Below are 14,002 nucleotides of genomic sequence, written 5' to 3' on the forward strand. Positions count from 1 at the left end.
CTTCCCTCGGGGTGTAATACCCCAGAGTCTCCACAGCATACCATGCGGTGAGACGTTACACTTCTTCAATGAGCCCCTTCCACTTCGTACGCTGGACAGCGGGCAGTGTCCGGTTGTGTCCCAGGGTGCACCGTTTGGCAAGGCAGCGACCCCGACCCGGCGTGGGACCTTCCGGCGTGACGTCATCACCTGGGAATGTGTCCTGTCCACGGGCCACTGTTGCGTAATGTGTGCAAACTGGAGGCCATTGGTGGACTTATTGTGGTGGAACTGTCAACAGAAAGAATATTGGCTTCTTTGTTTTGAGTAGCAATGAGCATTGTTTCGAGATTTGGTTGTTTTGGCGTTGGTGCTTGTATCATTTCGACTGAACAAATGGACATTGGCTGGCTTGCATGAAAGGCGACTTAGCCAAATTGGTCTGAAAGCCGTTGCTCTGAGAAATGAATGGTGTGTCGTGGCTCGTTTTTCCCCTTTATCCTTTGCTCAGCGTCTGCGTGTACCCCGCCTTTGTGCCTGTGTCGTGCCGGCCGGTCGGGCCCGCAGGATGGCGGAAGTGGTCGCTCTGACCGTTACGTCGGTTCCATCTCGGCCGCACCGGTCACTGATTGGTCATCCGCTCTGCTTCACGGCTAGTTCACCGGCGGACCACCCGGCTTGTCGTCGGTGGGACTACCTGCCGCCCCCGCCCCCGCCCCCGCCTTGGCCCGTGCCCGCCGCTTCACCATCGCTCCTGTTTGTTTGCGTCTTCAGGCGGAGACCGACGCGGGTCGCTCGGAAAAAGCCCGGCTCGCTCCATTGGGTGACCAGCGAGGGCGACGGACTCAGAACGGCTTTGTGCTCTCAGAGGGACCCCGGCTGCGAAGGTCCCGGTCTGCATTGATTTGCCCCGTCTCGTGGGGGACGCGGTCGGCTGTTGGAGGATCTGGTGCCGCTCAGTTTTCATTAGGGTGTCCAGGACTGCTTTCGTTTCCGTCTTCGGAGCAGGTAGTGGCGGAGGAACGCTCGTTTTTCACCTGGTCACACGCTGGCCATACGGACAATTGTTGTGGGAGACTGCGGCCGCTCACAGGACGCTAACACCGGCCGTGCACGCGCTGCTCACCAGCGCGTCGGCTGGTGGTCTCACTCGCTCAGCCAACCGACTCTGCACGCTTCGCAATCTCACACGGCTCTTACTGTGAGAAGAGAGCAGGGTGCTGAGTTTTTGTTGCAAAAAAATCGATTTTTATTTGTTATGCAAGAAGCATTTATCTGTTGAACGTTTCTAAGGCGTGTGAACAATGTCAGTTTTCACGTTCCACGTTTTCCTTCATACACAATGCAACAAGGTGGATGATACAGTTGATGAATTCCACCGGACGTTCTGTCCGTCCCTCGTGCGATACCGAGGGGCGTCTCCAGCGGGCCGCTCTCCTGGGTGGTCCCCGCCCTCCCATTCATCAAACCCCGTCAGGTGTCCCCCGGAGGCAGCCCGGTGCCGATCTGATGATTCTGTTTGTGCTTGATCGGGCGGCGATGGTAGCAGACTGGTCGTCCTCCGATCCCTTCCGCCGCTGGCTGGTTGAAGCGCGGCATTTACTCCCTGTCGTCTTCTCCCATCCTCACACCCCGGTCAGCGCTCTTGCTAGCTCGTTTATTCTCTATCCTCTCCCTCCGTCTCCATCCTTCTCCATCCCTCTCATCAACGGCTCGACTCTCTGTAGCCGTCCAGTGGCCGATCACAGCCTGTTGCTCGGCTGAAATCATCGACCGAGGGCTGCTGAGAGGCTACAAACATGGTGCTCTGGCCTCGATATATCTCCCTCCCGCCGCCCGCCGCCCGCCGCCCGCCGCCTGCCCGCCGTGGCCCGCCGCCTGGCTGCCCCGGACTCATCTCGCAGTGGCGCGCAGTGGCGCTCTGCGCTTTTTGTCGCCGCCCGGTGCGTGTAAGTGTCGCGTATATCCGGCCGGTGTTTTCCTGCTGTCTGGCCTCCGAGCTCTATCCTCTTTATCCCGAACCGGGGGAGGCCGGCGGACGCTGTGGCCCGGCTCGCCGCCTCCATAAGGTCCAGTGTCGCCCAGAACCGGACGGCACATGGCCCTAACGGCCCGGCCGCCCGCTGCGCAAGATGGTCGCGATTGCAGACCCTTGTTGTTTATACGCGGCTAAATGCGCGGCTCGGAATTTCGGTCAGACGACGTTGAGGCTGTTTGGGATGGAGATGGAGGCAGCAGCGGCGGCGGCGGCGGTGGTGGGGTGGTCGCGATGGCGGGGGCGGAGGCGGTAGGTGCAGGTGGTACGACGCGGCGGCGGCGGCGGGGGTGGAGGCGGCGCCGGAGCTCTGAATACGAAACTTGCCGTGCGGTGTGCCATAATTCCCCGTCCACCGGATACTGTGGTGGGCGGCGGTGGCCGCACGGCTCACAATCCCAGGGAACCGCGCCAGCGGCGGGCTATGACCGGCTCGGAGTGCCGCCAACAACGCCCCCGGCGGACTCGAGACGAGGCCACTGGCGCCAGTTTAAAGAGACACAGTCGGGGTTTGCAGCGAATCACGGGTAAGAAACTTGCAACGGAGCGGATGATGGAAAAGTGACGAACGAGATATTTCGCAATCTTCCCGAAAACTTCGATGGGTGCAGGGCTAGCCAAAGTGGCATCAAATGACTCCAAATGATCCCGAATGAATCTGCCGATCATTGGTTGGCCACGATCCCGATCGAGAGTTCGCCTTCTGCTTTCTGCGCTCCCATTATTCTCACCAATGGACGGCAATTGTGGAGGCGGCGCTCGTTTCTTATTCATGGAACCATTAAGTCGGCCGATAGCGCAAGAATTGATGAAAACGGCACTGATGGTTTTCCGGAAATTGCGCTCTGACGGGGCCCGGTTCGAGACGGGGGCACAATGCGAGCGACGGCGCGCAACACGGGCTTACAATGTGGGGCGGCGCGCGCGTGTTTTGGTGGCACGTGCCGCGTGAGGCGTGCGAGGGAGACGTCGCCTTTTGGGGAAGATAGCGAGCGGCCGCGGAAACAGCGGCCGGATCGAGTGTGATTTATTTGTCGTTAGTGAAGGGGTGCTGGCCGCGAGAGAGCGACAAGCGACGCCTATCGCGACGCGGGGGAAATAGGCGCTTCCGACGCGACGCAGAAATTAATCGGAGTGACGTTATCCGTGCTTCTGCGAGACAGTTTATGCGTCGTTGTCGCGTCGGAGTCGGCGCGAACGTCGGGGGAGAGGGTTTAATGGTCGGTCCGGTGTTTTGGTGACATCATTTGCGCCATGCGGCGGCGGCTGGACCGGAGATGAGTTCCGTCCAGAGATGTCGTTTTGCCTCCGCTATCGCCGGCACGCGCTGTTAAACAGGATTAAAGAGGACGGCGCCAAATTGACGACTGACGTAACGCGTTTAATGCAGGACTGTAATTTGGACCGTTCATGCATAAGAAACAGCATTGCTCCTCGCCGGCGCTATCTTTGGTTTATTATTCAGAACTGTGACGTACGTTTTGAGGTTAATGATTTTATTAAGCGCTGCAGAAGCGTACAAATCTACAGCTGCAACAAATGAGGAACGCCCAGCTACTTGAAAAATGTGATTCAATATTACGAACCATTTTAATACTTAACTCACATGTGCTGCGCGAAAAGAATATTTCCTTACAGATATGGCGGTATCAATGTCTCCTTCATTGATTTAGCGCCACCAGCAGGGATTCACGACGTGGCTCTCAAATCTACCACGGAATGCAAAGCCCACCGGTGGCGAAATAAAATCGTGCATGCAGCACACTCCACAGGAGTCTTGTATCCATGGTAATTGTCCTCATTACCATACACAGTCATAACCTGATTCCAAGAAGTGAGTAAACTATGAATTGCGATCGGCTACTGCTCGAGGAATATCTCGGGAGCAATCACTGCTCTTGCTCACGAGCCAGAGGACAACAAATGCACGCCGGACAAATCACCATTTTTATGGCGATGTCCGGAGCTGATAGAGCGCGGCTGGCTACCGGCCGGTGCCGGCTCGCTCTGCGCGCACCGCTGCACGGGCTGCAAGTTGCACAGGGCGCCGGCGGCGCGGCGGCCCGCGGTCCGCCCGGAATGCGACTCTGCGCCCGGTGGGTCGGTCAGAACGCGGTGAGATCTCGGCTCTGAGCGCCGCGGGCCACGCAGAGAAGGGGCGAGGGAGGGGAGCAGCTCCGGGTGATACACCGGCAGATAATGTGCATACCTGCTCGGCTGGGTCTGTGCTCGGGCTGCTGGGTGGAGGGCCTACCGTGCCGCTCTGCCGCCCCAACCACTGCACCGTGGCGGCAGCATCATGGCTCCAGTGAAGTCCGAACAGACCCGAGCGAGCCAGACCGGCCCCCGTGCTCAGCTCCGTGTACCAAGAATCCGTCTAGCCGGCGAGCCGGGCAGCCAGCCCGCGGGGCCGCCACCGGCCGGTGCACAAGATGGATTTGGCAGGAATCAGCGGGAATTAAGGCGGCGGCGGCTTTGTTCAGAGCGGGTCTGGACGGGTCGGGAAAGCACTCCGGTGGTGCAGTGGTGCCCGCCAGGAGAACCCAGTCCCGGGGCAGAGCATGGAGAGGAGAGGGGTGCTTCCCGCGACCGTGATCGCGTGGTATGCAACGCCGGGAATGGCGCTCCAAGCATTGCAAGGCGCGGAATGCTGCCAAACTTTGTTGCAGGTGACACTGGAAGGCACGACGGAATCCATCTGTGCGTGAGAGTACGATTCAGAGCTGTGAGATGACGACAAAAGAGGCGTGCGGGACGTGATTTGTGCGAGAGGGGGCAAAGGAATGTGTGAGGAAAGCGTGAGCTGGAAAAGTTGTGGTATGCGTGGAGGCGTCAGCTTTACTGTGAGAATTGGGTGCGCGGCTCTCTAGCCGGTTGCACAGTGTCACGCCTTGCTTTTGATACGAGCGAGGTTCTTAATCAAAAAGAACCCCTCTTTGTTGCTGGTGTTTCATCTGGTCCCCTGAGAGTCTGTTGTGGGCGAGGTCCAAATGCGCTTTCTCTCGATGTAAAGCGCTTGATGATGCCTATCAGTGCGCGTCCCTCGCTGTCGCCTATACCATAATTTCTGGAGAGCACCAGTGCTGAAGATTGCGCGAGCCTGGCTTAATTTTCAATCCCACATAAATCGCACTAACTTTCAGTGATGCTCCGTCATATTCGCTGACTAGCTTGTCGGGCGCTCTGAAATTGCATACCCGTGCTTTGCGAACTTTGGTCGCGGAATTGAGCACAATGAGTTTAAGGCCCTCGTGTGATTTGTCTACTTAATTCGAAACTTGACTCGAGCCGTATGTCAATGTCAGGGGGAGCCTAATGGCGTCTTCAGAAGTCAGGGATGATCGCGGTGTTGGAATTCAGCCTATTCCGGACTTGACGAGGCCCGGTGCTTGTCGTCACAAACTAAATCCTCGACATGGGGGTTCACAGTCTCGCGTCGCGGCCGTTCGTGCAAGGAAACGTACTATTTTTGCCGGTGTTCCGTCATGTTCCATGCGATAAAATATTTCATATAGGAGCATATCGGCTTGAGGCAGGCGCTGGAACAAACAATGTCTTCAGTCGTGAAAATCGTTTGGTACCTACACCGTCTTGGCCAGTCTCTAGTGTCATGCGATGTATAGTGCGGACGAGGTAACAACAGTGATTCTCAGACGAAACAACAGAGTCGTGGTAAACTCCAGAACACTCAGCCATGCATGAAGGGTGCCAGGCTTTTGTTTCTAAGAAATGTTTGGTATCGTTGCGATAACCTTCCGTTCGGTGCTTTCCTCGGTACCAAAGGTAACTGCACTGTGCTTTCCTTTGTGACCATTCATAGTTTCCGCTGCTGCGCAGCTGGCAGTGGTCGTTTTTCCTCTGCGACCGGCCCGGATGTCACGTGACATGACTCGGCGGCCGACCCTGTGTTCTGGAGACATTTGGAGCGCTCCGCCCTCGACTGTCATGTCTGACATGACTCCGCCCTGAGTCCGACTCGGCTGTACTGACTCGCCCATGCGTGACTCGGACTCGAGCCCCTCCCGTGGCTGTTGCGCTGCTCCGATGGCATTCCCTGCACCCTCCCTTCAGGACCCCCGGGCTCCCTCCCTCCCTCCCTCCTTCCTATCACGCCTCTCAGGGCACTCTCCAGTCTCCATGGCTGGTCTGCTGCGCGCGGCCCGCCGTCCCCCTGTCCCTCTCTGCTCCCAGCCGGACACCGCTCTCGTCAGTCGACTGTGATTTAGCACGTGCATATTGTCGCGCCAGGGCGGAGGCGCCGCGCCGAATTGCTGGCACCCCGCCGCGCGCGACCACGGGGCGGCGCTAGGAGGAGCGGCGCGGCGCCGGGCGGGGGCAGTGCCAACAGGTTTTACGTGTGTCGGCGCGGCTGGTCTCTGTGCAGCCAGCGAGCCGCCCACAGCAGCCGGCCAGGGCGGGGAGCGGTGCTCACATCGTGATGACCGAGCTGAGTGCGGCTCTGGCCGACCGACACGCCGACAACTGTCACCGTGCGGCTTTGCTGGCACCGGACCGCAGCTGGTTAACGAGCTGCCTTATTTGACAGAGGCTCTATTCTGGCTGGGCGTTGGCTGGACTGGTCCTTTTCAGCGTACCGAACATAACCTTTTCATTACGTTTTATTGCGGTGGTGTGTAAGCTCTGGCCGTGCTCTCTGGAGGCGGCTGCTGAGGTCGAGCTTTACTCGACCGTAGCCAACTGTAGCCGACCGTAGCCGCCCGAAGTCAGCCGTACCCGGCCGTAGTCGACCGTAGTCGCTGACGGCTGCCTTGCTCTGCGTAGGGGTTCGTCGCGCTGTCGCCGACCGCGGCCGGGGTCCGTGTTCCAGTCACGAGCCGCCGGCGGCGCTCATGAAACATGCATCGCCACGATAGGCCCCGGCAGCGCCCGGTCGAGAGATCGGGCTCGATCGCCGACTGATAGCGCGGCGAGTCGGTGCGTTAGTGCCGAATAAGCAGCCGTTTGTCTTTGGCGGTGACTGCTCGTAGATAGCTGGCGATCGCTGCCTGCCAGGGAATCACACCGATCTGAGACAGCCCGGCCGGCTGCTGACACACCGAGGCACCGAGCTGCTAACAGTTGACGGCGGGGGCGGTCAGTGACCTACCGGTTGCTGCTGCTGGCGAATGACTTTCCAATGTGGACAGAAAGTCCGACTGTCCACCGTGGAAGAGATTCCCGACTATCCACCGTGGACAATCGATCCACAATCGTCCACCGCCGTCCGCCCGATGAATGCCGATAGCTCTAAGCGCTGACCGAGGAGCCCTGTTCTCCTCCTATGATGGATGCTGGTCCGTCCGCACCCTGACGTTCACAGCCGCATGGGGCGGCCGGGCTGTCTGCTCTCACCCTCTCCAGACCCGTCCGATCGGCGCAGGAGGTCGGGATCGTGATTGGGTGTGGGCGACCTCCGTCAGCGGGCTGCAGCTGCACTGCGGCCGCCGCAGACTGACTACACAGAGCTCTGCTGTATGGCTCAGCTGCTGAATAGGCATCGGATGAGCGTTAGTTTTGGGTTGGAGATATTTGTTCGATGGGCACTCAGGCATCCATGGCGGTTCGATACTGAATCTTTGTCACCGGAAAAGACGGGTTTGCTGGCAATTTCGTTCGGCTTTTTTGCAAGGTGACGTAGCTTCTAAGAACGACTTACATTCCTGTTCGTGTAGCGCGAAATTAAAACCGTATAATGTGAAAATGGACGAAAGCGGAGGGTGGTGTCAGAGCAGTATGGCTTTGTCAATTTGGGAATGAGGACTGAGGGTGCTTAATAGGGTGTCCCAAATTTCACGAAGTTTTCCAATTCACTTAGGATACACCGGGATCCCGTTCCTTGGTTCATTTGAACCTCACACACCAATTTATAGAGTAAACTACCGGTAAACAAGGTTGCCGCTTGTGCTCTGAAGTTTTATTTGCATTTTGGTGTTATATGATAGTGCAGCGTTGTAGTCTCCGAATGCAAAATGGGAAATATGTGTAAGCAACGTAGCAATATTACCTTCTTCGATGCTCAGTGATGCTCAGATCCCACGCACATTGCACAATGATGAAAATCCGGGTTTATGTACGCATACATACGTGTGAAACTGTGTGTGTGCGTGCCCATATGCCTCTGTGCGTGTGTGTATGTGTGTGTGCTTGTGCGCGAGCGTGACTGCGTGCGTGCCTACCGGATAGAAGGCAATGCCAGTTTTAATCTTGGTGTGGGTGATTTCATGTGCCGCTGATTTCGTTTAGGACTAAGCGATCAAATAAAGGTCTCAGGTTAGTGCTTCAAATGTCTCGCTTCAGATCGAACAGTCTGCGGCAATGGCACACCACATAAACGCAGATTGAACAGAATCAAATTTACATTGCAGCTATGGGTATTAAGTTCACCGTACACTGTCCTGAGACCGTCCACGCGGACAACAACATCGTGTCCGGCTATGAGATCCGTCTAAAATATCGTACCCTGCTCTGAGATTCGTCTAAAACATCGTATCCTATTCTTAGATCCGTACATCGTACACTGCTCTGAGGTCCATTTACACTCTACGGTCTACACGTAACGTCATCGCACCCTGTTTAATATCTGTCTATCACTACAGACCCATGTAACGTCCTTCTTCGTGTGACCGTAAAGCGACCTGTGCTTTGCCACCACCTGGGCCAGCGCCTGCAGCTGGTCCTCATCTTTCGTTCTGTCCATCATCTCCTGTGCCAGCTTCACTCCGCGATCCGCTCCATCATTCACAACTGCCAGGCTGTTGACGTACCTATTTGTGAACTGCGTTGTAACCTGAGATAATTTTCCACTTTTGACAGGCTCTTGCAACCATTCGAGGGCGCACTCATATGATTCTCATAGCCGGGAGCCCGGTGCAACCATTCGAGAGCGCACTCATCCAGATTCTGGATTAGTGCGCCCTCGAATGGTTGCAAGAGCCTGTCAAAAAATGCAAAAGTATCTCAGGTTACAACGGAGTTCACAAATACGTCAACAGCCTGGCAGTTGTGAATGATGGAGCGGATCGCGGAGTGAAGCTGGCACAGGAGTTGATTGACAGAACGGAAGATGAGGACCAGCTGCAGACGCTGACCCAGGTGGTGGCATGGCACAGGTCGCTTTACGGTCACACGAAGAAGGACCACGTGGGTCTGTAGTGGTAGACAGATATTATAGCAAGGTGCGATGACGTTATTTGTAGACTTTAGAGTGTAGATGGGCCTTAGAACAGTGTAGGATGTTTTAGACGGACCTCAGAGCAGTGTAAGATGTTTAAGACGGATCTAAGAATAGGATACGATGTTTTAGACGAATCTCAGAGCAGGGTACGATATTTTAGACGGATCTCATAGCCGGGCACGATGTTGTTGTACGCGTGGACGGTCTCAGGACAGTGTACGGTGAACTTAATACCCATAGCTGCAATGTAAATTTGATTCTGTTCAATCTGCGTTTATGTGGTGTGCCATGGCCGCAGACTGTTCGATCTGAAGCGAGACATTTGAAGCACTAACCTGAGACCTTTATTTGATCGCTTAGTCCTAAACGAAATCAGCGGCACATGAAATCACCCGCACCAAGATTAAAACTGGCATTGCCTTCTATCCGGTAGGCACGCACGCAGTCACGCTCGCGCACACGCACACACACATACACACACGCACAGAGGCATACGGGCACGCACACACACCGTTTCACACGTATGTATGCGTACATAAGCCCGGATTTTCATCATTGTGCAATGTGCGTGGGATCTGAGCATCACTGAGCATCGAAGAAGGTAATATTGCTACGTTGCTTACACATATTTCCCATTTTGCATTCGGAGACTACAACGCTGCACTATCATATACCGTAAGGTGGGGCTATTTGAGACAGTGGGGCTATTTGAGACAGTATTTAAAATTGCTATAAAATAAAAACCACTTAAAATTTATGCTTGATTTTTTGCTCAGGCGATTTACTGATCGATTCCACACCTCCCTGAGCAAAAATATCACACAAAAATCAAACGATCTTCATTTTATAGCGATTTTAAATACTGTCTCAAATAGCCCCATGTCTCAAATAGCCCCACTTTACGGTAACACCAAAATGCAAATAAAACTTCAGAGCACTAGCGGCAACCTTGTTTACCGGTAGTTTACTCTATAAATTGGTGTGTGAGGTTCAAATGAACCAAGGAACGGGATTCCGGTGTATCCTAAGTGAATTGGAAAACTTCGTGAAATTTGGGACACCCTAGTGCTTAAGGACCTCTATTTATAGAGAGGGTGAGTCGTAAGGGATGTGGTGTAAATGAGAGAGTAGATATCCGAGGGAATTTTGTATAAGGAAGTAGACCGGGTCTGTAGGAAGTGGCGTCGCGTCGCCGGTGGTCCGGCCATCACCACTGCCACAGACCGGCTCCGTACCGACCACGACGGGTGGCCTTTGTAAGAGTGTGGTGTGACGTGCAGCCGGTGACCAGTTTGTGCAAATGAACTGGAAACGTAATGTTTATCAAGGATACCAGTCGCTGCAGTGTGCAGACTTCTCAGACACAGACAAGATATGGATCGCCGGGAAAACTTTACAAAACAAAACAAAAGAACACAAAGATGCTTCTACATCATCCGTCGTAAAGCCATCTGTCTCTGCATCTCGGCGCCTGTTTTGCATAACTTCCACTAAGTCTCTGAGCGTCTTTCTATGTTGATATTGACTTATGTGACTTCCTCGTCTTGAGTCGTGGGAACCTTGGCGTCCCGTCGGAGGAAGCCGGAACGCCGGGGTGGTCCCTGTTTTCGCTGGGGTATCAAGACAAGGCGTCCTGTCTACCCCAGGTGTCACTCTCTTCATTTCCCTTCGAGCGTTGCTGAGGCCTGGAATGTTTCAGCGCGACAGAGGGCTGTCCGGAGGCATGACTGAAGGATTAGGGCCTCTTCACGTCTCCTCTTCCCTAGACAAGCACATCACAGATTATTTCGAGTGGAATGCGACCACTGCGTCACATCGCTGTTGTGTTGTATGGAGAGACATGACGTTGTATTTCGTTCATGATTCATATACAGACCCTTTGTCCGCCTCAGCGGCGTTGCGGAGTCGACGCGCCACACAATACGACGTGGCGTATGTTGTGACACGTCACGGTCCGTGATGTGACATGTCACGGTCGGTGATGCGAGAAGCGGAGATGTGTAGCGTGTCACGGCTGGAAGCACCCACAGGGGTGGAAACAGAAACGAGACGGCTTGTTGCTTGTTTGGGACTTCTTGTTGTGACACTATGCTTTTCTGCTGTCTACAGTCGCTGTGTCTCAGCATTTGGATCGTGCGTGTTATGTTTGTGTGTTCTAGTTTTGTGTCTTGTCCGATGATAACAGCTCCAACATCTTCTGTTCTGTCTCATTGTGTTGGTGAAGCAAGCCTGACATAACCCCGCGGCCCGCACCGCATAGGCTTGCGATGATCCTACCGCCATATTTCCCACTAGCTTACATCAGACAAACCTCAACAATCGCACCATACAGCCCGATCTCCAAGCCGGCACTGACCGTTCTTCCTTTCTGTTTCAGTGTGTCCTCCGTCACAGTTCAAGCACACGGTGGGAAACAGCTCCTGTCGCGCTTGTCCCGACCACAGCAGCGCGTCGTACGCCGCCTCCGTGCAATGTCACTGCGAGGCTGGCTACCACAGGGCGGCAAAGGACCCACGAGACGCACCCTGTACACGTAAGTAGCACCGGCAGGGACTTCGGGGTCTGGAAGTGTAGAGGGATATGGGAGGACAATAGTGGCTGTGGTTGGATGCATGCGGTAGACGGTTGTGTTACAAGGGTGTGCCAATAAATTTCAGTTATTCCAGTAAAACGTGGAAGTCAGGAAGGTCTCGAACGTGTTAAGATTGGTGCGATATGTTTTACTGGCGTGTTTGAAGGTCGATGATTTCACCATGGACGTGCGGTGTGATGTGTTGGCTGCGATTCTGCTGGATCCGCTCTGCCCGAGCATGTGGGATGCGGGCCAGCTCGTTGCGGGAAAATGGCATGAAAACTGGCCGGATCAGTCAGCATGGCTTACAGCCTCGACGGATTTGTGGTCATATGGATCGTGAGTTATACAAGTCACGATTAAATTCGTTCGGAGAAAAGACCAAATCTGCGACGGGAATAAGTGTCGCTCGACATCAAACAGCAGCTTTGAAGTTACAAGGTCAGCGGCCATTAATGTCATATCAGGAAAGATATGATCCTTATGTGAGCACCAAATACGCCTCGACGTCCCAAGATATGCGATTTGTCCGAAACCGTGAGTCACAAATAATGTATCGATGTATCTCAAGTTCGGCAAACTACGACTGAAAGTTGCCAACTTTGGAGATGTTTGGGAGGATCGCCTTTTGCGATTTCACTTGGTGTACCCAAGTCGTGACAGACAGAGCTAGTTACGACTGCTGATAAAATGACGCCCTCTTCGTCTAGCACCACAGTAAATCTAAACAATCAGAATGCAAAAACCGACTCTCGTATGATAAACAGGGGTCGCAGAAGCATCTATACCGATGCCTATCTGCCGACGTGGCATCCCATTAGGCCTGATGTATTGCTGTGGACCGCCCTACTGGTTCTTCTGTCTGACAGAGATTGGCATTCAATGCACCGGGGTCGCGGGTACACCGATATCGTCCATCTAGTTAGGGCGATTCTGATGCGTTCTGTCGTGCCGTCTATCTATGACTCTGGCTACCGAAAGGCGTCCGGCCTCCAGGACCGACCGGTAACCAGTGCAGAGGTGACAGCCTCGTCCCGTTTTGCTCCAGGCTGATGCGACATCCTTCTGAGATTCATAATTTCCACGGACTTAGGTGACAGCCTCGTCCCTTTTTGCTCCAGGATGATACGACATCCTTCTGAGATTCATAATTTCCATGGACTTGTGATTTGAGAATCACGATATGTTCTTGGGCAAAGGGAATTTAGACCTCATGGCCGTTCACCAAGACGTTCCACTTCTCACGAGATGTGTCATTGCGCGCGCAATTGAGTAGCCAAGAACCTCCTCATCACCCTATACTGATCCTGCAGTCTTTGCGCACCATACGACCGCTCGTTCGACCGACCGCCTGAACGCACGTCGGACCTCTATGTCGCTAGATCGGTGATCATTTTACCATCCGCCCGCCCGACCGCGCCTCACGCACGCGTCCCGTATCCCACGAGCGTCCAAACGGGCCATCACGGCGGCTTTGCGCGGCGGCCGGCCGACCTTTCTGGGGCGGCCGCCGGTCAGCGCGGGTCATTCCAAATGCATGGCGTGGTGTGGTCATGGCTGCTCGGCCATCAGCTATCTCGGACCGCTACGATCGGCCACTGTGGCCTGAAAACGGTCCAGTTTTGGGGTAAAATAGGCTATTTTCGACAAATATTGCAATATGATATGATGTAATGTAATATATTTCATTACGATATTATACCTAATATAGAATTATGCAAACAAATGTTATGATTCATAAAAAAGATCTAAGTTAATATGATATATAAAGATATAATGTACGGTGAAATAGCCTTGTCGATATGTGAGAAAGCAAGCCAGGTCGTGGGAAAGAGGACGCGGAAAGGAAAGAGTGGGCGGAGTGTGGAGCCCAGCGCAGACGTCACTGCATACTAAGCGCGCCGTCTGAGTCCTCCAATTTCCGGTGATGCTAATTAATGTGGAAATATGAGCACGTGAGTGGGTCATTGACGGTGGAAGGGATGGGGAGGGGGAGGGCTGGGGCGCGTGTCCCCCCCCCCCGTCCCATTGCAGCTAGGACGTGACACGACTGTGGAGTGTGGAAGTAGGGGGAGGGATGACAAACCGCCACTGATTGGCATGACTCACTGGCGAACCGAGCTAGCATCTGTTTCGCTTTGTGTAGCAGGTTTTTCAGCGTCTCAGTCTTTCCCTGATCATCTGACCTGTTTTGGCCTAATCTAATCTGCCCTGCTCTGCCCTGCCCTGCCCTGCCCTGCCC

At 54.5% G+C, this 14,002-nt stretch overlaps 1 protein-coding gene across 6 annotated transcripts in view; it reads left to right on the plus strand.

Annotated features, from left to right (window-relative positions):
* Positions 1 to 14,002, plus strand: part of LOC122389192 (ephrin type-B receptor 1-B-like) — a 112,212-nt gene that overhangs the window by 79,038 nt on the left and 19,172 nt on the right. For all 6 annotated transcript variants that reach the window (XM_043380960.1, XM_043380961.1, XM_043380964.1 and 3 more), the window contains exon 5: positions 11,566 to 11,721. In XM_043380960.1, the coding sequence (XP_043236895.1) occupies positions 11,566 to 11,721 (156 nt within the window). The remainder of the gene's footprint in view (positions 1 to 11,565; positions 11,722 to 14,002) is intronic.

The sequence above is a fragment of the Amphibalanus amphitrite genome, unplaced genomic scaffold (genome assembly GCF_019059575.1).
Source record: "Amphibalanus amphitrite isolate SeventyFive unplaced genomic scaffold, NRLGWU_Aamphi_draft 000347F_arrow, whole genome shotgun sequence".
In the NCBI taxonomy this organism is placed as follows: domain Eukaryota; kingdom Metazoa; phylum Arthropoda; class Thecostraca; order Balanomorpha; family Balanidae; genus Amphibalanus; species Amphibalanus amphitrite.